Source organism: Podarcis muralis, chromosome 6 (assembly GCF_964188315.1).
Source record: "Podarcis muralis chromosome 6, rPodMur119.hap1.1, whole genome shotgun sequence".
Classification (NCBI taxonomy): domain Eukaryota; kingdom Metazoa; phylum Chordata; class Lepidosauria; order Squamata; family Lacertidae; genus Podarcis; species Podarcis muralis.
In genome coordinates, this window is record NC_135660.1 from 74,841,577 (window position 1) to 74,869,303 (window position 27,727).

Sequence of the window (27,727 nt, forward strand, 5' to 3'; positions counted from 1 at the left end):
TTCATACCATTGTACCATTCATTGTATGTTATCAAAAGTATCACCAATATCTCTTGTAACATCAAGCAAAGTTGCTGAATGTTCTGCTTGTATTGCAAGCTTTTGTTTTCTGGAGCTCAGCATAATATATAGAATCCACACATGCAGGTTATAGAGCTGTTTTAAGAATTTAGTCTCATCTGAAATTTCACCTCTATCTAGCTAACTATGTAAGTCAGATTTAAATGTAGTGTGTGTGTGTAACCCCCACCACAATATAATGACTACAATTCCCTATGTTTCAACTTAGCAAAATCTGTCCACTCTTTCTAAAGTAGCAGTCCTGTGCACATTATTTGAGAGCAACTCCTGTTGTGGCTGCCAAATGCATTTTTAAAAGACCGAGTTACTCAGGTTTCATGCATGTGTGCACCTGCTGCAGAACAAATTGAGAGGACATGGTTTCACTATCCTCAAAAGGGCATTTCTCTATTTATTAGCATGGAGACAAACAAACCAGGCACCCCTTTTTCTACATTAAAATGGAGATTGATATTCACATGATGATTACTGCCCAGGGGATGCATGAACTGGCCTTCACGTGGCAACTGTTCTATGCAGTGGCTGGAATGAAAGGCAATTGCCATGGATAATTTTTAACTGCTTCTTAAACTAGTTAAGCTTTTTTGGAGCTACGTCTTTTTACAGTCTGAAACAAACCTAAAACCCAAGCATGCACTCGATTGCAATTATCCATGCTCTGATAACATTTTTGTTAGTCTGAATGTATTATATATGGGGCTATCCTTTAAAGATGGTTTGGAAACTACAGATAGACACTGTACCATGAGACTGTTAACCAGGGCATCACATTTGAAACATCTCCCATCAGTATCAAAAGAGCTTCACTGACCACCATTTGATTTTCAAACCCAGTTTGAGTTGCTCATGTTGACGCTAAAGTCCTTTCTCAACATCACCCTGCCCACAAATTCAGCTATCTACCAACACTCCTCTTCAGTTTTTCTGATGTTGGACAAATGTGATGACCGAGAGGAGGAGTGCACCTAGGATCTATTCTACCCTTTGGGTGCCAGTCTAGCTATTTCTATTTACCCAGGACTTCTAAGAATTTTACAATTTCAGTAAGCCATTTTAATTAGTGTATTGTCTTGTGTTTATGCTGATTGGATTTTGTGAGTTGTAATTATTTGTGTACGTCAGGCTTAACATCTCATCCCAGGTGTAAAATGTGGGTCCCATTAAAACATCTTTCAAAGATCTTGAGGTATGCAGGCAATAGAGAATCTACCCCAAGTTCCTTGCTATAATCTTTTCAGGTTTGAAAGGCATACACTTTTAAAGCCTTCCCTGTTCTTTGGACGTCTTCACTGATCTTTATAATAAATTAGAATTTGATAAGCAAACCACTTACTTCCACCAGGTACTCTGAAACAATTTTAAAATGTATATAAAAAGGCTATTCTTGTCTTGATTGACTTGGTGTTGCATTTAATAAATACATTTCTAATACCTAAAGCCAATTTTTCCTTCAAATATTTTCCAGAATCGAGCTTTTACAAACCTTGCTGATCTTTTCAATTATTTCAGATTTAAAAGTACTTGTTCTTAGTAAGAGGAACAATGTGGCTTTTGGTGCTGTTTGCCCCTTCTCCGTTCTCTTTTTTATTATTCTTTCTCCCCCATCTTTCTCTGCACAGGGTGGGTATTCTGCTCCTTCCTTCTCTCCCTGGCAGGGCTCATTCCAGGGCATCCCTCGGACTGTTCCACCGCAACGCAGACAGAGTGAGTCTGTACTTCTCACTCATATCCCTCACTGTGCTCCAGTAGCAGTTTTCCCTTTGCACGCACTGTTCATTGTGTAGCATTCTGTTCTTTCAAGCAAAAACATCGAGACACATGCGAGTCTGTGGTCTAACCTCAGCACCTCTTTCACTTAACGATATAACTGCAACTTAACACCTTTATCAAATCGTTTAATAATAGATCTTAAAAGCTACCTGAAACCTTTATTTCATCTATCCTGAAAGTTTGCTTGTTCTCCACCCTTTCATGGCTTTTAAAGTGCGTGTTTGTCCTGTTTGTTCATGTTATCAGCATGTATGCTCATCCAAATATATTTGTTTGATATTTGTGGAGATGTGTTCATACAAGTCATACTTTGATAACAGTATGTGACACATTGCTATATTTGGAAAATTAAACTTTTCTTTCAGCTGTGAAGCTTTTCTAAGAGATCTCTCAATCAGCAATGTGCCAGAGTAACAAATTAAGGAAGTAGTGGCTTTTCCAGCAATGCATGATTTATTAATATTACTCATTAACTAGCAACAGCTTGATCTAAAATGGGATATTGTTCTTTATGCACAATAGAAAAGACAAATTTGTTGATTTGTACTGTACTAAAATAGAGTAGAAAACTAGTAAAACTGATATATTGTGAAGCACTAGCTTAAATTATTTCAGGGGAAATATAAAGTGGCTACCTTGTTTGTGTAAACATTTTCATTTGCTTATGGTAGGTTTTTTGCATTTTAAATTATCCATACCCTAGAAAGCTTATTTGCAAAGTAAGGATGTATTCCAATCAATTTTATTAAAAGTTGAGTGGTGACATACTTTTTTTTAGTAGTTTGAGAATTTGCATTCTCAGCTTCAGTTAGATGCTGCTATATAAATTAAGTATGGGCAGAAATTAAGATCTTCGGCAATGTTCTTAAGAATATAAAAGGATGATAACTAAAGGGCTACGTATGTTGTGAGAATGCTATTTGGGAACTAAACAAAGACTGAATACTAACTGGTAAGTGTGTGTGTGTGTGTGTGTGTGTACACACACACACACACACACACACACACACATATATATATATGCTCTCTTTTGAATAGAGCAAAAACCTGCTCCTATTTTATATTGTGGGCAGAATTGGAACTGAGAACTGGCATTATTTCACCCTTACCCTGGGATCTGGACTTTGCTATATGCAGTTCCTGCTGTGGACATGCCCCTGTTCTAAACAGCAACACACGGATGTGCTACATTCCCAACATGTCGTTCAAATCCATGACCCCTGAGATTCAGGGGGTCTCATTCCCAAATGAATGCCTAGTTTCCATTATACTGGACTACACTTGGACGATGAACTACTTTGGCTGCTTAGCTGAATTTGCCTAGGCCCATCTTCTCATAGAGTTTGGGTTAGATAGACCTCTGTTGTGGTCCAACAGGATGCTCCTTATGATCTTAGCATGTCTTCCATATTTGGTGGTTCATTAATTGTCAATGCTATAAGCTGTGCAGTGAAAGTTGCTTAGGGCTAGAAAATCAGTGAAATAAGTAATATGAAAGAGTTCAGTGGAATGCACTAACTGGCCTAGTTCACACATCACATTAAGCCAAAGTTTGAAACAGGATGGAGCACCTATGGCCCAGGGGCCAAATGCAGCCCTACTGGCCTCTTCCCAGACTTTGGGACTCTCTCCGAGTAAAGCCCCCTCCCCAACAACACTGTTTCCCCAAACTACACCCCTAACTGGCCTTCCTTCACATTCTCCTTTGGAGTTTTTGCTTGACTGGAATGTGTCCTTGGACACTGATAATGACTCTCTTTTTATCTGGCTGGACAAAGAGAGGTGTGTGAGCATGTGTAGAAACTAAGGTACTATAGAAAGGAGCTACCCACTTTTGCCTTCCTGGCACTAGCATGTGGTCTCCACTCCCAGAAGGTTGTCCAGATGGCAGTATAGTTTTCAGGCTGAAAATGTTTTCCGATTCCTAATTTAAAACAAACCTGTTTGCTTTTTGTGTTGTCCAAATCTGGGCTCATAGTTTGTTTCCTTCCAACAAATCACAAGTAGTAACCAAGGCTTGTTCTTTGCTCACTGCTTGACATTTGTTTGAGGGAAACAGGTCCAAACCTGGGTTCAGATGAAACGACAAGCCTAATTCTGGCTTGATTTGTCTGTGGTCTGGAAGCAGCAAGAGTGTGCAACAGCAGCATAGGAAGCTGCTTATGTGTCTAGACTAGGTGTGGTAAACCTAGTCTAGTCCACATGTTGTTGGACTCCAACTCCAAACATCCATGGCTGATGGGATTGGAATCCAACAACACAGACTCCCCCATCACCCATCTAGACTGGTAAACTTCAATCCCTCATACCCAGTTGCCTGGAAGCTTCTCTGTAGAGTCTTTGGTATGTGAACAGTCACAGAAGTGCTGATTAGTTTGATGATCAAAGGACCAATCATACCTATATTGAGTCAGGATGGTGGAAGTAAGTGGAACAAATTTGGCATAATTTCAGGATAGAAACTTGTGCAAAACCAGCTAGGGGTTGGGCAGAGTAGTTGTGGATTTAGGAGATTATGAGCTGTGGAAATACCCTGACTCATTTCTGGGTGAGGGAAAGCCAAAGGAATATGAGCTTATAGTGTATCACATATTACCTTTTGAGCATTAATGATAGACTGCAGACCAGGGGCAGGCAATGTGGGGCCCTTGGATGTTGTTGGATGGCAGCCCCTATCAGCCCCAGCCAACATGACCGATGGTGAGGATGATGAGAGCTGGAATATAACAACATCTGGAGGTGCACAGGTTTCCTACATCTGATATAGACAAATAAAGTCTTCAAAACAATGTGATGAGCAGGAAATCAAGAGGCTATTAGAATTTCTGTGTAATCCTTCAAATTATCATAATTAGAGTCAATGCTGAGTTCCTGATAAAGGTGAGTAGAAATTAGGTGCCAAGTCAGTTTTGTCCTTTGAAAAGTTGACATAGATTTGTTCTTAAGATTCAGGGATATACTTGCTTTATGTAAAAGACCTGCGTTAGTACACTGGAATAAAAGATTTCCTCAATAGGTTCATATACACAGCTATGTAATGAAAGAGAGGGTACTCTGGTCATGGCAATTGCTCATTGTTGTGTCTTGGTCCTCTGACACCACTGTCCTGTCTTTTTCTTGTCTCTGCTTTCCATTTTGCTATTGGCAAGGAGTTGAGGAATTAGTCCATTACTTCTATGATAAAGCGTGGTACAGTACAACTTCAGATTTCTTCCTCCTTCCACTTCTTCACTATTGTGTATGCTGCCTGCATGGTGCATGCATGTCAAAGTTGTGCATGCAGAGTTGTCTTGTTTTCTCCATACCTCATAACATTAATAGGAAAAGGCTGTTCAGTAGTTCTTAATGAAATCAAAGTAAATGTTTCATCTCACCTGTGTTATAAGCAAGAGAATCACATTTTCATGCCTGTATTTTTCTACACCTTACTGAGTGGCATTAAGTTGTATGCAAAATTGCAAAACATTTGAAGTAATTTCCAGTTTACTGTGTGTGTCTTATGTGGCAATTCTCTTCATTGATTTTCTGCTATTGAGCACCCTGCGACAACTCATGTAGAACCAGCCTTCACAGGATGCTGCTATATTGTGGCAGGGTATGTGTGGATCCTTTATACTAGAACATCTAGAGAAATCTGGAAATGGATAATTTCTAGAACCTATCTTTATTGTAAAAATACATGTTGACAATATCCAAAGGCACAATTGGTGTTTAATACTTTGTCATAATCTGCTTCCTTGGTTAGACAGCATTTGAAGTATTCTACAGCACAATAAACATATAGTGCTTGTCTTAGTGCACACAGCATTGCATATGAGTTTTCATTAATCCTTATAACATCCTTGTAAGAGGCTGTTATTACATCCATATTACAAAGTGAGATGGGGATACGGTTGGAAGTGTGATTACTTAATGCTTCCCAATGAGTTCATGGTAGAAATGAAATTTAAATTGGGACCTGACTCACAACTTCTCCTGTCAAGCAACATTAGTTTTATATCTGCTACATTAATGGAAAGCTCCACAAAACAGTTTAAACAAGTAGCTATCATATACATTTCAGTTAGGTCTGTACTAGGTGTTTGCTGGTGAACAACTTAAGGGTGAAAGTAGAGCTTTAGAGGGGAACCTGGCAATGGAGATACGTCTTCTGTTTCTCTGACATTTACTCCATAAAACAAATTAACGTGTTTGCCTCCTTCCCCTGCAGCAATTTTTTTACATGAGTGCTACAAAGCAGGCTGGTTTTTGTAGTGGGTGAAAGTGTTTGTGAAAGTCCCTCTCCAATTTCATCTCAGCCATGCGGTTTCAATATACTTCAGACTATACATGTATAGCCAGCCAGTCGACTTATTTAACCAGTTAGCTTATTGAAATACTTCCGTAACTGAAAGTAAAAGAAAACTCAGGCTTAAATTAAACTAGACCTAAATTAAAACAAACAAACAAGTAGTACATAGGCATTCCATACACTGGAAAGCACATATTAATGCCTATGCAGATTTCTACAGTTGATAGCATTTGTTTCAATAAATGGCCTATTCATTGTGATTATAGAAAATACTGTAATTTTGAATATGTAAACACATTTCTCTTGCTTAGACAGAAGGTGCATCTTTAAACTAAGCTTATTAAAAGTGGCCAAATCATTCAATAATAACTTAGCAAATTTCCTTCTGGATTCAGTATAAATGTCAGTAATAAAAGTACATAAAAACAAATGTTTTTGATCACCTGAGCTCAACAAATTGAAAACAAGGAATTTTCTGATCCCATTCCTCATATCAAGTAGACATGATTTGGAATATCAGTAGCCATATTCAGATTATCATATCCTGGATGATTGAGCCAAGATATGAACAAGACTTGTACCCACATAGGCAGCCCCTTCATTCCTCTTTATGATGACATGTTCTCCATTGGCCCTTCCATTAGGATAGGCCATGAAGGAGGCTTGCCCAGAGGGGAAAGAATTTGGGGGCAGAAACTGAAGACCCTTGTTAATTAAAGACTTCCTGGCTTTACTGCATGGATGGGTAAAAGGCTTATGATATCTCTATTGTTAATGTAAGATTTTCCATAGTGGCCAATATGAGAAATGTTTTATGCAGGACAAACCATGTTAATACCTGAAAAGAATGTGGACCGTTTTTTAAATGAAGATTAGGAGCAAACTCTTTCCATCTTTTAGAGAAATGTTTTCTTAATTTCGCTATGATAAGGTGTGTGTAGGTTGTTGTTTTTTGCCTGACATTGATTTTTTAGATATTGTGGCATGATCCTAAATTTGGCATTGAAATCCAGTTTCTGGATTTGATTCTGCTTTGCTAATAAGGTATTATCCATTTTAAGAGGCTTTTAATACTGCATAAGGATTCAGAACTTTTTAGCTATAAATTTCAATTCCGTCCTAATTCAAACTTCTGGCATAGAAGTCTTTGAAATCTATTTTGTGGAATTTCTAGCTATTCCGTCTGCATTGTTCCTCTAATCTTGGCTCCATATGACAAATTGGGAAAAGATTTCTGTGTGCCCTACCTGCAGGGGAATTAAATTTTCTACTTTGGCCAGATGGCAGGTTTAGCAACCTTTTACTATGAAAGTGACCCCAGTTGTTAAAGCAAACTGATTCAAAGAACTGTGAGCATAAGGAGAAATGCATCAATGCAGTGCAGTGCCACAGTGTAGTGGGGATTGGGTTATTGCAGTCTTCTCCAGTGTGGTGCCTTTCAGATGTAGTTAGATTCTCAGCTCGCATTATCCCTTACTTTTGGCTATGTTGGATGGAACTGGTAGAAATTGAGGCCTAACGTCATAAGTTGGGGAACGCTGGATTACAGTATAAGAAACAATAAATAAGGAAAATATAGGATGCAGCCTATTAACTTGAGTAGGCCATAGAAAGGTGTTGATACTTTGCTTGTGCAAATGAGGGGAATCCTTAGGGTCTGGAGTGCTCTTCTGTTAAGTCACAGGGCACAGCCCACTACATTAATGCATTAGTGCAAAGATGCACTGCAACGACTACTAACTAGTGATTTTTAAAAATGCATAATTGGATGGTAACTTTCAGTAATGGTAGAAATGGAGAAAGGATCTGCACAGTAAAGCACTGAATTATCCCTTTTTGTCTTCATCATCCACTGCCATGCTTCTCCACTTTGACAGTCTGGAGATGTCATGGCAGCTACAAGCCAGGACAACCTTTCTGGCTCTTCTGCATGTCCTTTTCTGTTAACCATTTCTTTTCTCCCTTTCCATCTCCTAAAATAGTAAACTGTGGCATGTTAAGTCCTCCTACACACAGTGTTGCATGTACCTCCGTGTTACTTTGGAGTCTCCTGCAGCAGTTAAGTGACATGCACACATGGAAGTTGGGGTTCTGTCAAGATTGCTTAGACACATATACACACTTAGGTTGTCAACATTGTTGTGGAAAACACCTAGTTTACATACTGTATTTGTTGTGTGTACCTGCCCTGAGACTAGGAAATTAATACATCATATTTAATGTTCAAATCTTCAAATTGCTTTTGTGATGGGATGATGAGCTGCTTGTGCGTAAAATGCAAGTCCCTCAGAGTTTGATCAGGTTTTCAAACCTCTGCCTGTGACGGAGCCCCTCCGGCATGGCTGCGTCAGTCGCTAGCAGAATCCGAAAGTGGTTTCCAACATAAAAGCTCCTTAACGGAAACACGTCTTCTGGACTCTCGGCGTGACAGTTTCCGGCGAGGAGTGGGTGTCCCTATAGGAGGTCCTGAGACCTCCCCACTGTTTTCGCTGGAAGCGTCTCTGAGCCATCCCTCCGACTCACTTTCCCTTGGAGTTCCTCCTCTCCCCCTACTGGTTCCCTCTTCAGCTGCTATGTCTCTCTCCACCTCAGTGAGCCTTTGCACCTCCTGTCCTTCCGATGGCAGTTCCCTGACAGCTTTCTTAGCAATTCCTTATGTTGACAGCAACTCTAGGTGCTGGAGGAAATGTAGAAGAGCAAAAGTGGGCATACAATTTATAAATATGAAGAAGTAGAACGTCAAAAAGATAGGCACTGGACAAATGACAGAAAATGAAAGAATTTTAGGCAAGGGGTAGGATTTACAGGTGGATTTTCTTCACACCACATTACGGTACCTGGCACTTGTATGCCTTCTTCTAGTAGTAATATATTTTCATTTCCTTGAGTTGCCAGTATTTTTACTGGGGCATATGGTCAGAAATGATGGACTGCTGGGAAATACAAGAAGTGAATAAATATAAAGAAGTGAGTAAATATTACAACATTAAATGTTAAGAAATGTTGATAGTTTAGAAATATTTAAGGTCCCTGGAATATTTGTTCCTGCATTTCTTGGTACGTATAGAAAATCATTAATAGAACCGTCAAGTGCATATCTGCTCAGAAGTAGGTTTTATAGTAAAGTGGTATTTACTGTCAGATAGATGTGCCAAGGATTGCAACCTTAGAATATTAAAACACTTTGTGTCAATAAAACTCTTTCATTTTGTAAAGGAGACTTTGCAATGGCTGTCTATAGTTAGATTTCTACAATACAAGAGCAGTCCTAGAGTGCAGTTAAGAAAGGAGAAGGGGTTTCCATGACTATAGGACGTGTGCGTGTATGGAAATACACACACACACACACACACTGTTGTTTTCATATAGCAAAAGGGAATTTCATTACTTTGCAAATACATCTGCCTAGCAAAGTTGACAAATGTTATAGCTCACCCAGTCATGAATCTCCAGGACCGGGCAGTTTGAAGACCACTTAAAGCATCTCTGGCCCAGGGAGATGCACTTAACCACATGCAGAATATGTGGATGTTTTCATTTGAGGCAACCTGCACCTTCCAGGGAAGTCCCCAAGCTGCTTTTTAAACTCCCCTAAGCAATAAAAGAGTACAGTTGGGGAGCTACTGATAAGGAAACTTGTGCTTCACTCTGCACCATAAATACTGGCTTGTTGAGAAAAAGTTATTTTCACTTTTGTTTCAGTCAAAATAAGATGGTGAAGCTTGTAAAAAATGACTGAGGTTTGGATAGTTGTGATGATGTACTGCAGTGTAGAAGTGTGCGCACACTCTTTCTCACTCACACATGGTGGCCTCCTAGATCCCTGATGATGATCATCATCCAGAGGGGGTTAGGAAGGAAGCAGAATGTTCTAAAAGTGCTTCTGCAATCTGATCAATGGATGATTGCTGACCTGAAAAAAGTACAGCATTTGTACATTGCATTCTCATTACCTGCTTGAGTTTTGCTTTCCTCCCTCTTTCTGTAGTGTATGGGAATCCTCCTAGCTTGATTCTGGTATAAGGTGTTATCCATGCATATATCTTGCAGTCACACCCTTTTCCCTTGTTACTAATTATATTACTTTATTTTGGGTCACTTTGTAACTGCTTTTAAAACTAGCTTTCTGGGAAGCTGTGTAGTCTTCTTTCTCCCTCCCACTCCCACAAAACATTGTAGTCTTCCCTTCAGCCCTGCACAAAGTGACTACACTCATGCAACAGTGGTATGTCGTCTAACATCACATCTACAAAGCTAGGATTGCTATACAGAAATTTATTGAGAACAAAAGTAGGCTAGCAACCCAGTCCTAACATATACTGAGCTGTATCTGCCCACAATGTTGACATAATGATAATTGTAATGCCATTTTTATTTTGGGGTTTATTTTGGCTCAGTTTGCAGTTGACACTAAGCTAAAACACAGCTTAGCATGAATGAGTAAGGCCTTGGATAGGAGATCAGGTTCACTTTACTCCCCCAGTCCTACTGCTCTCCTGTGAACTAAGCCACAGTGGGGACATCTCTGCCCCACAGGCCTAATCAGACCCACTGAGCTTCTACATTTGGCCCACTAGGCTGTTTTGGTTAAGCCATGCTTACATGCCCTACCCCTGATGCCATCTATAGCATGAAGTGTGTGGCAGGTAAAGGCACAGCTCTTTGCTGAAATTGGGTTTGTAGGCACCACTGATCAGCAGCACTTGCAAAGCCCTATGCCTTTGAAACCACTGACACTCAACTGATCAGTGGAGCTTGCACTGAGCCTTTGCTCACATGGTTTGATGTCAGACCATGTGGGCAAAGGAAAATGCCACATGAAGGGTGAGGGAGGTAAGCATCTGACCCATTGACTAGCTCTAATTCCTCATCTGAACCTAGACTCAAAGGTTTGTCTGGAGTGAGACAAACTATGAACCCTGGTTCATATTACACACTAAGCCAAGCCATAAAAAAGCTCAGAGCAGCGCAGCAGGACAGGGGGAGCAGCAAAGCAGCAGAAATATCTTTTCCAGGAACTTCCACATTTGCAATAAGCCAATGGCTTACAGTTGTGTGTGGTCCTGGTCTTTGACTAGCTCTTGATACATTCCAACTTAGGTATTTATGTTGAAAACTTGGGACTGGATAGTCAGTATGTTCCACTAATTTGCAGTGTGTTGAGCTTGTTGAGGGGGCAGGGTACTCCAAACTATAGTCTCCAGGTCTTTCACTTTCTAAAGTTATGGGAGAGGGAGGAGCACATTGATATTTCTTACAGAACTAAATGTAAGCCTTTGTGTAGGGTAGGGTTTTTTTAAGTGCCGAAAATTCCATTGGTAAAATGAGATGAACCTATACATAACATGCAGTGAACATAATAGGCTGCTTTATCTCACCCAGTTCTGTCTGCTTCGACAGGTGGTAGTTTTTTGAGGTCTCAGGCAAAGATCTTCTCCAACCTTCCTACCTGTGTTCATTTAAATTGAGGCAGTATGAACATGGCTATTGTACACAAAGCTCATGCTCTTTCACTTAGATATAAGTTCTTTGTTGTATATTTACATCCTCTTCTCAGGTGTGGCAATTGCAATATAATGTTCCTAAACTCAGGGTTCATTCTGTATAATTGTATTATGCAGTGACTTCATTAAAAATCTCTCTTTTTAATCTCTAGCTTTATAATCAAACCTTTCAATTCATCTGTTTCTTGAAAGAAGTATATTCAATGCATTGCAAAGTGTTATTTCAAAAAGGGGGGGGGGGCAGCAAATTCCTTATGTCAACGGCCTGGTTGCAAAAGCATTCTGCAAGCTCTCAGTTCAGACCTTTGACAACAACAATCAGACCATCTGCTGGCAGCCCATTGCGTTGTCAGGGAGCCGGGGGAGAAGCTTGGCCTTACCTATAGTTGACTTGTGGCCCCTTTAGGTCACCTCAAAGGTAAAGCAGCCCTCAACAGAAGAAAAGGTTTCCCCTCCCCACCTTATATAATAAAGCCTTAAGAATTTTATTCATAGTTGTAGCGTATGAGCACTTAATAAGAAATTATAGGTGTAACTTCTCATTTACATGTGTGTGCCATTAAATTTGCTTACCATTTCTTGGGCTGTGTGTGTGGGTTTTTATTGTTTGATCTGGCTATTTTTCCTGCTACAATTGAGTTAATAGATTTCCCCCTGTGTTGCACAATTTATTTGAGATTGCTGGATTTTATTCTTTTGTTGTTTCAGATGTCTGGAATGTTTTTCACCTGTTTTTCAAATGTAAACTTTTGAGGGAAAAGCTGGATTTCAAATTACCCTAACAGATCAGTGTGTCTTTCATTTATATTAACTGATTTTTACCTAATTGTTGGCATGTAACTCTCTCTCCTATAGCCTCAAGTACTACAGCCTTCCAGCCACCTTCCCAGTTTCACAGACCTCGCCCAGGGAAAATTAATAAAAACGTCACTCATCGGGGCCCACAATGAACCAACAGAAGACCAAAAGAAAAGTGCTGGCCATGAAGCTCAAAATGCTGCAGATGGCTCCTTCACCAATAGCCTAAATGAACTGAGCACTTTAAATACACAGTTAAATGTAAGAAAGTCAGAGGAGAATGCACATTCCACCAAGAATGTAAAAGTTAGAGAGAAACCTAAAGAACTGTCTGGTAGAAAATTTAATACACTACATTCGCATCCCTCTTCTCACTCATCTTCCCAAGTAAATGCTCAAGAAGTGCAGACCAAATTAGTTCTAAAAAACAATTGCTCACGGACAAACCAGGCTTCAGCGCCAAAGAGTTCAAGAGCCACTAAGACTCCAAAGCAGAATGCTTTAGTGCCTCCTCCAGTAACGGTTGCAGCAGCAACATCTGCAGATGGCTCTTCTGCTTCAAAGGAGCCTGAACAGCTGCCGCCAAGCCACCCAACACAACTGCAGCTGGCATCCAGTCAGTCTGATCAGAGTCATAAGAGCCAGAAAATCTCAAAGCTTCGTCCTCCAACGATTTCCTTTAGGCCCAAGCAAACGACAAATCCAAAAATCATGATGCCTCCTGAATCTCAGAATACCTGGTCCAAGACAAACCACTCAAGGCAACTAATACAAGCAAAAGAAAATATGCAGAATCAAGATTCAAACATTCATTCTGGTGACTGTGTGGCTCCTAATCGGCATTCCCGCCTCCCTAAACCAAAGACATAATTGAAATCATGACTTGCATATGAACATCTCAGTGTCCTGTATTGTAAAGCTGCTTACTCTCACCCTTTCTTGTCTCAGTCAAGAATCTTCATCAAAAGCATGCATGCACTGAATGCTTCAGTTCTTTTGGTACTTAACTGTTATAGTCTAATCTCCCTTGATTTTGTGCCATTTAGAAGTCTGTGCTATCCATTGATTGCATTGCCCATTTGTCCCCTTTTAAGATTGTTTGGCTTAATACTAAAGTTTGAAATGGCTACTGGTTGCTAAGAGTAATGCACCATTTGTTTGAGGAGGACAGGCTGCTTGCTGGAAATCCAACCCTTAGTAGTTTGGACCACTGAATGTTAGGTGGTTATGGATACACGTTTGGCTCTGACATCAACTATAAGTGATAAATTAGTTTTTTATCTTCAATCTCAGCCATAATTCTGACTCTGTATCTCAGAGACCTATGCAAAATGCTCCTATTTATTACAACAGTGAACCCAAGACTGTCTAAATGATGTATATTTGGTGTTGAATTGGGGTTTTAATTTTATGCCAGGAGGATCCCAAATTGCTGTAGTTACTTTTTGAATTTATATTTCACTGTTCACAAGCGGCAAACAAAATTTCACAGGGTGAAATGGATATTAGTTAAATTTTAAACATTAATCCACCCAAAACCTTTTCATGCAGATAGTTGTAAAATGGTATGTGCTGTGACCCTGGGAATAATGACTCCGTGACACCTGTGTTGTGGATTTTCGCAACATAACTTTCATGTTAAGATTTAACTTAATTGTAACATTATTTATTAATTTATGTTGCTGTTGCAAGTCTTATGAACCCAACTTGAAATGTTTGCACAAACCTTTGCCATAAATGTAGGGATTTGAAAATTATTTTTCATAATAAAAGCTTGTTTTTTAAAAAAATATTTTTAAAATACACAGACACACTTTGGGAAATCTTGTGGAGTCATAAGAACAGAACTGGTACTCTTTCAGAGATTAATAATATTGCATTTGTGGCTAGTTCCTAGGTATTGAATGAAGGATGGAAAATGACTGGTAAGGGAGAAAAAACTATTAAATACTCTGTATGAAGATGGTTGTAGTTTAAATATTTATGGCGCAATGAAGTGTAAAGATATACCTGTAACTTACATTAGCAAATATGCAATAAAATGCTCTTATGAGAAACACTGCACACCCCAAAACCAAATATGTAGTAGGTTAACTGCATCTAAGTCTTACTCGAATGCCAACCAGAGAACAACGGTTAGAAGGTAGCCTTTTCAGATGCTGCCCTTTGTACTGTTAAATGAAGCAGGTGTGAGTACATTACAGTAGTAGGTTTGAATCCTTTGTTGAATGCTGTCTCAAACATTGATACTTCATAAATGAAACGAGAGCATTTGCAGCTTGGACTTCCTTTAATCCAAGAATATATGCCTCCCTCCGAAGGGATGTTGAAGACGCTTCCATAAATCAAACATGGTTCATTAGTCATAAGACTGACCAAGAATATCCTCTTAGGTTAACTCAATCTATGCACCTTAAACCTGTAAGAGCATATGTTTGTGGTTGCTGTCCTCAACTAGGGAATACTCTCATCCGCCCAAGAATTGTCAACAGCAGGAAACATTTTCAAGATGGATGCAAAGCTGGTCGATAGGAACTGCAGGGTTGTGAATTTTGCCTCCCAGCACCATACATTTTGGTGATAACTAATAGGGAAGCCCTATCATTGTAGGCTCCCAACGCAATTTAGAACCCTCTAAATTGCTTGAAGGCAGCACATGGGTCTACATGATTCCGAAGAAGTTATCCTTCAATATGTGAAGGGTCAGAATGAGGCCCGCACCCCCTGTATAACCCTTTTGCATGAGTAATGCATTAAAAGGGCTAAAATACAACTAACTTCCTAAAGCAACACAACTTTTTTAAACATCAGTTGCCTTTTTGTGACCAGGGATAGGGTAATACGAGGTCCTAAAATTTAAATTGTACAATGGTTTTCTCAAACCTTGAAATGGATTATAACTCAAATTCTCACATTATTCTGTTTAATTAAGGCAGACTAAACGCTTCCTTTTATATTCCATCTGTCCAAATAGTTTGATTAAATGGTTACTTAGTAGATGTGATGCTCACAGTAGATATTTTAGCATTTACAGTGGCACAGCAGTTTGTGTTGCAAAAGTGTTCCTTTCTGGTTGGAGTCAAGGTGCAATTACAGCATACTCTTTGTAAAACAAATATAGCATGATCCCATATTGACATTTACAGCTGGTACTCAATGGTTTTCCAATATTCAAACATTACTGGAGCAAAAGTTATTGATGCATCTTCTTGCCCCTTTAGATAAATTCAGACATCTTGTTGAAGAAAAGAGACCAGCTGCCATTGGTAAATGAAGTTTTAGGAATAATTTGATTATATCTTATCATTCTACATCTACCCTTATTAAGTCAATTTCAGTCCAGCTACAAAAAAATAATTTGCCAACCCACCAACATGTATAATGAGCAGTCTGACAATTTGCTCTTCTGGAAAGGAATTATCACTTGCCCAGGGCAACTACTCTAAAAGCTGTTTTCAGTTATTAAAGACCTTTGCATCACATTTTAAAGCTTGGACTTTTACAGATTTCCTTGGATATAAATTAGAAATAATTAAATTATTTATTTTTAAAAAGTAATATTACTAAAATAACTGTATTCCTCAGAGCACTTAATGAAAAGTTAGCGCTGGAGATGGTCTTGGTTCTATTTCTTAGATTGCTAAAATATAGTACCTAATGAAAATGAAGTATTTTCCAAATATAATTTTAAGATTGCATGCCCCATTTTAAAAAAAATGTCTGGCAATTTAGAAAGAATGCTGAGGATAGCGGATCGATTACATGTAAGGTTTAGATGGATAATCTAAATTGATTGTGCTGCCAGCACATGCAAACTTTGAGGTGGGCTGAGTTTGCCACTGTCGCTAGAAAAAATGAGTTGCCACACTGCCAAAGGCAATTATCTGACAGAGGAAGCTTAGCTAGGGGCTTTCACCATCATGCATTTGTCAATCTCTAAACTGGATATGTAATCTTTCCCCAAGTATGACTATATCAAAGAAAGTTACAAAGTATGTTGAGAAAGTTCAGAGTGTGAGACAAAGCTCTTTTAGGTGATGAGAGGGAAAACTGAAGGCTCATGGTGGTTTGGAGAAAGTGCTATTTGGAGTGCCAGGCCTGTAGTGGGACTCTAATGGTTATATATTTCAATAAATATTAATACTTAAGGGGAAGAAATGCCATTGGTACCAATAGAGATGATTATTCTAAATGCAGATATTTAAAAATTTGGATTTTGTTTAGGTTTTTAAACGTGTGCATTCTACCTTTCTGGATCCTCCTACGTTATGCAATAATTCCTAAAGTGTTAAACAGCTCCTCAAAACGTATATATATTGAAGATATCTATCTTTTAACAATAGCTGTAAAAGCGAAACAAAACTAATTTTGCACTTTATAAACTATGAGCTCCGTTGCTTGGAGTTGTGCCTAAATTTAATCTAAATGCCTGTGGTTGAGTTAGTGAAATAGTTTTTCATTATGCATTGGAATTAGTGTTTGGGCTTTTAAAACAATGGCAGCTTTCCATGGATGATGCAGCTTACAAATGCCGCCAGCCTCTTCCATTCCCTGCCACCTGTTCATTATTATCTCCAAATGTTCACTGTATCATTGTGCGTTACTGCAAGGTATTGTCCCCCAAATGCTTGTCTCACTAAGCATCCACTTATTTAATACCTAGCATTTGCATACTATCGCTAAAAAATTGGGAGCAATTTCTTTTGAAGGAGAGGCCCCTGGAGACACCAGAACAGAGGCTTAAATACTCCACTTTGTTCTTCAAGTTTTATACGGTTCGATATGATTTTTGATCTGTTAATGAAACCATGTGCAATACTAAGCACCCTCCTCCCCAAAGTTGAGTGAGTCATTTGTGTAATCAATGAGCATCAATTCTTTCAAGTGGTTCTCAGACAAACATATAACATGAACTCCCACTCCAGCTATGGTGAAGTTCAAGTTGACTGCACAAAAATCAATCTTCGGTCTCAAATGCTGGGTTTTTTTGTTGCTGTTCTAATGCGGCATACGTAAATAGAATGGCATTTGTGATTTCTTTTGTTCCTTGCATGTCAATACATGTGCATTCATGAAACCTTTCATATACTGGTAGAGTAATACGTCTGCGAATGAAACATAATTACTTTTTTTTTTGCATAACTATCTGCATTTTTGCTAGGCACGCCTTCTTATACCATTAAAATGGATATTGGTTTTGGAATGGGGTTTCCATTTTGTCTTTGTTTTCACCTGGTTGCAATGATTCTCTGACCACCATGGGCACAATTCAGGCAAAGCTAAGCACTTTTAAGGCCTGTTGATTTCCATAGGTGAGTTTGGTTTGTGCTTGGCTCTCCCTCATTGAAATCAGTGGGACCTGTGTGCTTAATGCTGGTGAAATTTGTCCTGCTGAAACGCAATCATGGTCGTAGATCCGGGTTTCAGTCTCTTCTACAACCATGCTCTCGGAAAACTCCAAAATATTTTGATCACTGCTGTGGTAAAGCTGCTCACTGCCTACATAAATGTCAAAAGCACCACAATAAATTAATATTAACTGCAGTGTTAGTATAAAATTTGGTACTAGCTGCAAAAGTACCCTTAATACATAGTATTTCGTTAAAAAAATATTAAAGTAAATACTGTATATTGGAACTTGCTTGTAAAGATGATTTAAAAACTTGTATGTAAAGACTTTCCTCAGTGTTGCTTTAGTGAATAAAATTCATAATTCTGAACGTCTTTGTGTGTTAGCAGTCATTTGTCTGCATTTTTGTGGTTTGCTTGGGTAGATTCTGGGAGATGCAGAGTGTTCTGGATCTTAATTTTAAAATGAGCATTCTGCTGCCTAGTGATGTCAATGGAAATCTGAACAAATCACAATCCGTTGTCTCATCTGAAATCCAATGTAATTTTAGATGAACAGAATAATGGAAATAATGGGGTAGTGACAACAATGGGTCCTACAAAAATGTTTTGAACACGTCCAGTCAAAAGTTAATGCAACTGCATTCAGTCGAACTTACTCCCAAGCTATGCATAGGAATTCAGTCATGCTAATTTTAATAAACTGAGTATTACTACGTGTCCTGTTGCTTTTTGGATTGGGTGTGTAAGACTGCACAGCTGCTTACATTTTAAGACTCCTTGGGGGTAATGGCTTTGGGTCTGCCATGATGTGCTCTCTTATTTCTAAATTTACTAGTACACCACTGTGCAACAATCTTTTTAAAACGATCTTTTTGCTCATTCGGTATTAATCCTTATTGTTATTTGGTGCTATCTCGCTGTCCTCAGAAGAAAATGTCTATATAATAGTTGAACATGTAAAATATTAATAGTTGGAGGGGACAAGTATTCTAGCTAATGTACTTTCCTGCTTTTTAATATTGCATCAGTTTGTGCAGTCTCTAAATGTTTCTGCAGATTGCTGCTCTGAAAGTAAGGATTTCATGTGGGAACTTGGATTTCATTGGATATAAAACACTGCAATCCAGATACACACTTTGAAGCCAACACAGTCATTTGACGGGACTTGACTTACAGGTTCTTGAAATGTAGTATGCACTGCACTCCTTGTCTTTCATAAAAAACAATGTCAGGCCTACTGTGATTTCAGCATGTGTTTCTTTAGCACCTAGCTCTGTGTAAACACTTATTTTTGTATCCACCCTTACCACATTTGTAGGCCATACACACCACATCCAATGATGTGGTGTTTTCTCTGCTGAATCTTCTTAACACCTTCATAAAGTGACTGGCCAATGTGAGCGAGTTCAAAGGTACCCAGCTCTCTCTAGTCCTAACTCCCAGCATCCTGTCTACTGTACTACATGGGATGTCCTCTTCCGAACTGGTACTCTTCGTCTGTAAGATACATTAGGCAGATAGTCACTTGGGCAAGGACCACTATTGAACACATATAAAGGATTTAAAGCAGAATTTCCCATGTCCAGGCCCAGCAATCAAACCACTGCGCCCAATGGAAGAGGCAGCTTGAGGAGAGGAACTGGTCTACCCCAGCCCATAATGGATTGCAGTAAGCCCTCAGTTTATGTGGGGGTTACGTTAGGGTTTTGCTCCTAAAGCCAAAATCGCATATAGTCAAAACAAATGGGGTGCAATGGCAGTTGGGATTGCCAAAGTCTATTTCCTTGACACCCGCCCACTTTTTAATTGTAAAAGAAAAAGAAAAAGAAAAAGAAAAAGGTCAAGCACATAAAGCTAAATGCACACAAGGTAAATGCACATAAGTTACGGGCTTACTGTATACTAAATCGCCTAGAGGTAAGGATTGAAGTCAAGGCTGAGATTTGTGCAACAAACAAGAGGCAAAGTATCAACTCTCTTTCCACAAATAGTAGAACTCTGAGGAAGATGGCTGCTTGCTTCCTGTTTCCTGCTGGTGTCTTCACAATGCCATTTCTGAGCTAGCCCTAAGAAGTCTGAGCTCTAATGCAGCCATAGCCCATGTGGTACAACTCCCATGATGCATGACCATTGACCATAATGGCAGGGGCTAATGGGAACTGTAGTACAACAACATCTGGAAAGGCACCACATTGGTTACCCTTATTCAAATGTTACAAATTGATTGCAGGAGAGGAAGAAAGGGAAAAATCTACTATGGCAACCTGAGTCCAACTAAATAATCAAACCAGACATCACCCCCTGGCACTCAATCCATCTCAGTTCAAGAGGAAGCTGTTCCTCCTTCACCCAGTCTTTAATCAAAGCGCCTAGTATTTAGTCCCTCTGGCCAAGCCAAGTAACTTAGTTCAATTGAGCTCCAATTACTACTACTTTTTAAACAGGAAAGAGCAGGCTGTGCTGTTGTCAGATGTGCCTCAAGCCAGGAAGCACCTGCTTTTCTCCAAATCAAGAGTGGAAAAGGGAGTGTGAGGCAAGAGAAGGTAATAGATGATTTAGAAGGGGATGAGCATGTTTAGCCTGGAGAAGAGGAGGTTAAGGGGTGATATGATAGCCATGTTCAAATATATAAAAGGATGTCACATAGAGGAGGGAGAAAGGTTGTTTTCTGCTGCTCCAGAGAAGCGGACACGGAGCAATGGATCCAAACTACAAGAAAGAAGATTCCACTTAAACATTAGGAAGAACTTCCTGACAGTAAGAGCTGTTCGACAGTGGAATTTGCTGCCAAGGAGTGTGGTGGAGTCTCCGTCTTTGGAGGTCTTTAAGCAGAGGCTTGACAACCATATGTCAGGAGTGCTCTGATGGTGTTTCCTGCTTGGCAGGGGGTTGGACTCGATGGCCCTTGTGGTCTCTTCCAACTCTATGATTCTATGATGTTTCACCATGCTGTTTTTGTTAATGTGGCCTTTCTTCTTCACAGCACTCCGATGGTCTCCAGTGCCGGTGCTTCTGAATAGCATACATTTTTTGACTAGGTAGTCCTCACAAGGTGATCTTACTACAGTGGTACCTCAGGTTAAGTACCTAATTCCTTCCGGAGGTCCGTTCTTAACCTGAAACTGTTCTTAACCTGAAGCACCACTTTAGCTAACGGGGCCTCCTGCTGCCGCCACACCACCGGAGCACGATTTCTGTTCTCATCCTGAAGCAAAGTTCTTAACCTGAAGCACTATTTCTGGGTTAGCGGAGTCTGTAACCTGAAGCGTATGTAACCCGAGGTACCACTGTACTCAGTTTTTGCAATTTGTGTGGAATAGCCCCTGAGAGGAAAATCTGAACAGTTACCAGAGGAAGCACAATCTAGCTTCTGTTTCACACACAGAGAACCTGGGCATGACAAGGAGCAGGGTAAAATTGCCACATGAGTTTCGGCACCTCCCAGAAATTGTATAACTGCTTTCGTAGTGCCAGTGGGCAGGCCTGTTCTTTCTGTCTTCCCCACTTGTTGTTTTAAATCAAAGGTTATGGGAGAAAGAAATGCTTTGCTTTGGCTGTTGTGCAGCAGAGGGCACTGTGATGCAAGCTAATGGGGGAAAAGTGAATTCTAAAATGGTGTGTGAAACTCCTGCCTGTGTTAAAAACAGTTTCTTTGTGCAATGACTGGGTCCTTGACAAATGCGGTTGCTGCAGTCTACCCCTCACGTCTCCTGTTCTCACTGTTGGGAGGACCACAAATTAAACACTTAACTGTATTCTGATTTTTCTCCCCCCACTCACAATCTATTTGACAGTGAGCAGCAGCAAATTAGCTCAGCCACAACTCTTCAGCTGAAAGAAACTGTCATTACTCTGGTGGGAGGAGGGAAACAGAGTGTGATTGATAACCCAGGTAAAGTATGTTTGTAATTAGAAACAGAATGTTTATTAATGTATATCATTCATAGGCCTCATATTTCCAGCTGGTTGCATTTATAATTCATAGCTATGGGAAGAAAAGACATGGGGAGAGGGCTGAATACTGCGGGGCTGGGAGGGTTTCTCCTCACTTTGAATAGATGCCAAGCCAGTAAAATCTTCATAAATCCTTCTGCAGTCCAATATAAGACTGCTGTAAATTGCAAACTTTGGGGCCAGCTTCTTCTACCCCACCCCACTGTATGTTCTACAACCAAGTTGCTCTTTCCCAGAGAAGCTGCAGATTGAACATATATATGCAAACAGCATATACGTTACCACTGAATTGCACAGTTTCCCTGTTTTACAGATGAGTAAGGAACTTGTATGAAGGTGTTGTACAAATAAGGATAGACTCATGGGGGGATACGTTGTGCTAAGATGAGAAGCACAAGCATTTCTGCTTGCCAAAGGGAGTGCTTTCCGCTCTCTTCCCCACCCTTCAGAGCAGATATGGGACAAGAAGGGGGGGGGGGGGAGCCCCATTGCGCTAGCAGGAGACTTTGTATTGGCTTCTGCTAGCACAGTGGATCCAGCCTATAGAGTTGAATCCAGACTTAATTTATTCATCGCTTTCCCCAGTCGAAGAAGTCTGAAAGCAACTTACAACAAAAGTAAAATACAAAATAATAATAATACATAGCATATAGGTAAAGGGACCCCTGACCATTAGGTCCAGTCGTGACCGACTCTGGGGTTGCGCGCTCATCTCGCTCTATAGGTCGAGGGAGCCGGCGTTTGTCCGCAGACAGCTTCCAGGTCATGTGTCCAGCATGACTAAGCCACTTCTGGCGAACCAGAGCAGCACACGGAAATGCTGTTTACCTTCCCGCTGGAGCGGTCCCTATTTATCTACTTGCACTTTGACGTGCTTTCGAACTGCTAGGTTGGCAGGAACAGGGACTGAGCAACGGGAGCTCACCCCGTCAGGGATTCGAACCGCCGACCTTCTGATCAGCAAGTCCTAGGCTCTGTGGTTTAACCCACAGCTCTATCCACGTCCCTGTACATAGCATATTGATCCTACTTAAGCCAGTGGGGAAAGACAGTCATGTCTCAACTTAGTTCTCACTGAAATAAAGTTGACTTTGTAGCAGTGCCTGAAGATGGCTACAGTTACACGTAAAGGTTAACTCCACATTTGGGTATGGGTGTCTAGAGATGAACATGGTAGCTCATTTTTGTCACTCTCCAACTTGTAGAGGATGACCTTACAAGCAAAGAACCTTCTGCAAAGCTCCTCGTTTGTTTGTTTGTTTGTTTGTTTGTTTGTTTTTTGAATCCTTACTATCCAGTGTTTTAAAATATACAGGGAGTGAGTGCAACAGAAACTGATGGGTAAACAAAACGACAACAAATTGGTTGGCAGAGATTGTGTCCTTGCACCCTGTTCTTCTGGGTAGATATGCATATGATTACTCTGTACATCTAGATCTATGGTTCCCAATGTAGGGCACACGCCCCACAGGCGGGCAATTTGAGAATGAGTTATTAACAGTGAGTGGCCTTTTAGGCTTCCTCCGCGTGAATCGGAGTTCACTTTTGGAATAATAAGAATTTTATGTCACCGGGGGGGGGGGGGGGCAGAATCGGGATTTTAGAGATGCTTAGATGGGACATGGCCAAAAAAAGGTTGGGAACCACTGATCTACAGCCAACCCATAATGTATGAATCGGGAACCAAATAACCTTTCTGATTCAGGGGTGGGGCTTCTGGACCAGAGGGAACTATTCCCCCAGGTAGATTTTTATTTTTAAATTAATCAAAGGTGTGCTTTCCATAGCATATAAATTGTATGACCTGGACTTTTTCACTGGTTAGAGAATGCAGAAAACTTTCACATATATGTAATTTCCAAAGGATTTTTGCTGTTTAAGCGCAGTAATTTTTGCCTAACCCTCTCTACATGTTAATCAATAGAATTGCAGTCATCAGGATGAAAAGCAACTCCATCCTCTGCTAGAACATAAAGGCTACAAGTATCAGCCCACATTTTGATGCCTGGAAGCATCTTAAGAGCTCTCACCTGTTGAAAGCAGTGTTTTATTGTGCTTTGGGCTGAATGAGATAATTGCACCACCAGTCTTTGAGGCCATAAACTATGTAAGTCTCTCTTTTAGTTTGGTTTGTTTGTTTACATTTTGCACAGAACAGAATTCAGTCAATAATTCCACCCTGTATAATACATTTTGATAAATACCTTTTAAAGTGCTTCCATCTGAAGCTACCCGACGTTGCGCTTCTTTAGAAAAGTGCTGACAGTCTTGAGAGAGAAAAATCAATCCTCTTTATTCCACATTCCAAATAGCCTATTCTCTCCCCAAACTAGGACAGTGTTCTTAGCGTTGCATGAATGTCTGGCAGTTTTCTGATATATGCAAGGCTGAATATGACCAAATGTTTGCTTCTGCCTCCGGCGCTCGTCATAACTTCTGCTCTTTCCTGTGGAGCTTGAAGATTACTGCATCAGCCTGCTGAGCTGACCTGCAGGAAAAAATGCAGCAGTGTTTTTTTCCTGGAAAGATGGATTTCTCCATGGAGGGCGTGAGAAATGGATGTCGACATGGAACCAGCAAGGAAGAGATTCGTAAGGCAAGTGCTACTTGCATACCATTCAACAAGAACTAGGCTGCCTTTTTTAACCAGAGCCAGTCCAGGAGGGCACCATGGCTGATGGTATCAAAAGTCAACAGGAGATAAGAAACAGGAGCAAAGTCACACTCCTTCTGTCCCAGTCTCTGCAAATATCATCCATCAGGCCTGAGGCCACATTGGAATGGATCTAAATAATCTGTGTCATCCAAGAATGATTGTAGTGGCCCTACCACAACCCTCTCCTTTCCTCAAAGGGGTATATTTGATAGGGATTGATGGTTGCTTGAGTCTAAAGGGTCCAGAGCTAATTTCTCTGGGAACAACCACACCACTGCCTCTTTCAAAACAACAGGGACCACCCCTCATGCAATGAAGCATTAGCCGGGGTTAGGTTTAAAGGTAAAGGGACCCCTGACCATTAGGTCCAGTCGTGGCCGACTCTGGGGTTGCGGCACTCATCTCACTTTACTGGCCGAGGGAGCCGGCGTACAGCTTCCGGGTCATGTGACCAGCATGACTAAGCTGCTTCTGGAGAACCAGAGCAGCGCACGGAAATGCCGTTTACCTTCCTGCCAGAGCGATACCTATTTATCTACTTGCACTTTGACGTGCTTTCGAACTGCTAGGTTGGCAGGAGCAGGGACTGAGCAACGGGAGCTCACCCCGTCGCGGGGATTCGAACCACCGACCTTCTGATCAGCAAGCCCTAGGCTCTGTGGTTTAGACCACAGCGCCACCCACGTCCCTGCGGGGTTAGGCTTAATTTTCTCCAAATCAGAGACTATTTCTCAGGACAATCCCAAGCAGCATGGCATACTGTTGAACATATGGTTCAGGAGTTTTAGTCCAAAACATCTGGTGGGGGTACCATGTTGGAGAAGGTTCAACAAAAGCATGCCCGAAGAGCACCATTTCCAGTACTGGAAAGGCTGGAAAGGAGTTTAGTGAGCCTCCTCTGCCATGAGTTACTCTTCCGCTGATGGTCAACACTAGCTCACCAACAGGGGCCACAAAGGAAGATCCTTTTGGACAGACTCTGTAGGCTTTGTTGTAGTACACATGCTTTGTATGCAGTAGGTCCCAGATTTAATCCCTGGCACCTGTCTCCAAAAGGGCTGGGGAAAGGCCAGTTCTGAAACCCTGGAGAACCACTGTCTGCCAGTCTTCAGCTTGTTGCTCTCCTTTTCAACTGCAACTCCTATATAATTCCTAAATACAAACCATGCTAACTGGGGATAATGGGAGTTGTAATCCAAAACATTTGGAAGGTCTCAAGCTGTGGAAGGCTGGTGTAGGCAATCCTGAGCTAAACCGACCAATGGTCTGACTTGGTGTAAGGTAGCTTCCTGTGTTTCTAGTATGTAGGACTTCACATACATACAGTGGTGCCTTGCAAGACGAAAAGAATCCGTTCCGCGATTCTCTTCGTCTAGCGGTTTTTTCGTCTTGTGAAGCAACCCCATTAGCGGCTAAGCGGATTAGCGCTATTAGCGATTTAGCGGCTTAGCGGCTATTAAAGGCTTAGCGGCTAAGCTGTTAAAAGGCTATTAACGGCTTAGCGGCTTCGAAAAAGGGGGGGAAGCGGGGAAAAAATGGCGAGACTCGCAAGACATTTTCGTCTTGCGAAGCAAGCCCATAGGGAAATTCGTCTTGCGAAGCGCCTCCGCAATGGAAAACCCTTTCGTCTAGCGGGTTTTCCGTCTTGCGAGGCATTCGTCTTGCGGGGCACCACTGTATCACCCATCATAGTAAGCATCATCACAATCACTGTTTGACTGCCACAGAATGGCTTTTGAGTGCCTATTCAGCTCCATTTTTAGAAAGCTAAATTGAGATCAGTTCCATACCCCAATTCCTGTTCTTACCAGCTCTCGCTTGTGTCATTGTCCCTCCCCCAGACTCACATTTCAGAAGTCTGATTATATCTTGTGACTTGTTGGATGCCTGTAAATTACCCCTTTGCATGGTGACCCTGGGGTATTGTAAGTATTGCTGAGCTTTTTATCATCATAACTCTGGTTGACACCAGCCTTTCATCAGCATTAGATAAATTGACATTGAATTAACCTCTTACCAGTGAAACCATGGAAATCGTTTTTCATCAATGTTCCTGCTCCTCGGAGGTGTTTGCTTGCCGTCGGAAGCCCCCAGCATCGGTCTTCTTTCCATCAAAGGTACGGTAATAATTAATCTTTCTGTGCTTTGGGGGTTTGGGTTTATTTCTTAGACAAACAGAACAAACATTGTCAGAATTTATTTTCAGTTACTTTTCTCATCTCCGCAGCTCTGCAGCTTTGATAAAAGGATCTCATCTCCATGGGTTGCCTTTAATCTACTTCAATAAAATGTGAATAATCTCATCAACACCTTTGGAGACTTAACTCCACCCAGCTGGAACACAGGGGCTCTCTGTTGTGGTTGCCAGGCAATGCTGCAGTAGATGCTCAACCCTTACAGGAGAAAATATTCTTACTGGTAACTGGTGGAAAAAATGTTGATGGCCTGGGTTGGGTTCTGAGGTCAGGAAGCTTGTGTATCCCTTAACCGTGGGATCCTGATTACATCAACCAGAACTATCCAGAAAGTGTGGTTGATGACAGTCCAAACATTTCCTGCAACATAGTGCAATCCCCTATGGCCTATACAATGGAGTAAGCCTCATTGAATACTTACTGTTGTGTAAACATGCATAGGGTTGTTTGCTAGCCAACAGAGGTCCAGCAGTTGTCTCCAAACAACTCACAATCAAGGTACAAAAAATACTTCTTTCTTGAGGTTTACCCCACTACCTGATATTCAGTGAAGTTTTACTCAGTGCAGACCTCTTGAAATTAGTGAACATGTACCGTATTTTTCCGTGTATAAGACTATATTTTTTCCTAAATTTTTGAAGTTTAAAATAAGGGGTTGTCTTATACACGGATAGCGCATAGTGCATTTTCTTAATTTTGGGTTTTAAAAAATAGGAGTCGTCTTATACATGGGGGCTTCTTATACATGGAAAAATACTGTATATCGTGTTCATTATACATGTTTATTGATTTCAGTTAATGATATACAATGAAATGCTATACAGTGAATTGAAAAGAAGGTTCAAAATAACTTTTGTAAAAAACAACAACCAGAAGCTTTTCTTTAGGACTTATAGGGACAGAACTACCTAAATTGTATAGAAATTTATTTATGTATGTTACTGCAGCACCAAGAATGCTACTTGCCCAAAAGTGGAAAGAAGCAGAAGTCCCAGCAAAGGAAGAATGGATACAAAAACTTATGGAATATGCAGAAATGGTGAAACTTACCAGAAGAATAAGAAATCACGATAACAAACTTTATAAAAGAATGGAAATGGTTTATTGAATATTTACAGATTAATTG

General features: G+C 40.5%; 1 protein-coding gene across 8 annotated transcripts in view; it reads left to right on the top strand.

The window, feature by feature from the left end:
* Positions 1-18,164, top strand: part of CCSER2 (coiled-coil serine rich protein 2) — a 54,052-nt gene extending 35,888 nt beyond the window's left edge. For 3 of the 8 annotated variants that reach the window (XM_028729291.2, XM_028729292.2, XM_028729290.2), the window contains 3 exons: positions 1,701-1,785; positions 5,388-5,446; positions 12,502-18,164. In XM_028729291.2, the coding sequence (XP_028585124.2) occupies positions 1,701-1,785; positions 5,388-5,446; positions 12,502-13,314 (957 nt within the window). In that variant the 3' untranslated portion in view covers positions 13,315-18,164. Of the gene's footprint in view, positions 1-1,700; positions 1,786-5,000; positions 5,041-5,387; positions 5,447-12,501 lie in introns of all 8 variants that reach the window. The other 5 variants (XM_028729298.2, XM_077930576.1, XM_028729296.2 and 2 more) reach the window with 5 other exon arrangements.
* The last annotated feature ends 9,563 nt before the right edge of the window (positions 18,165-27,727 follow it).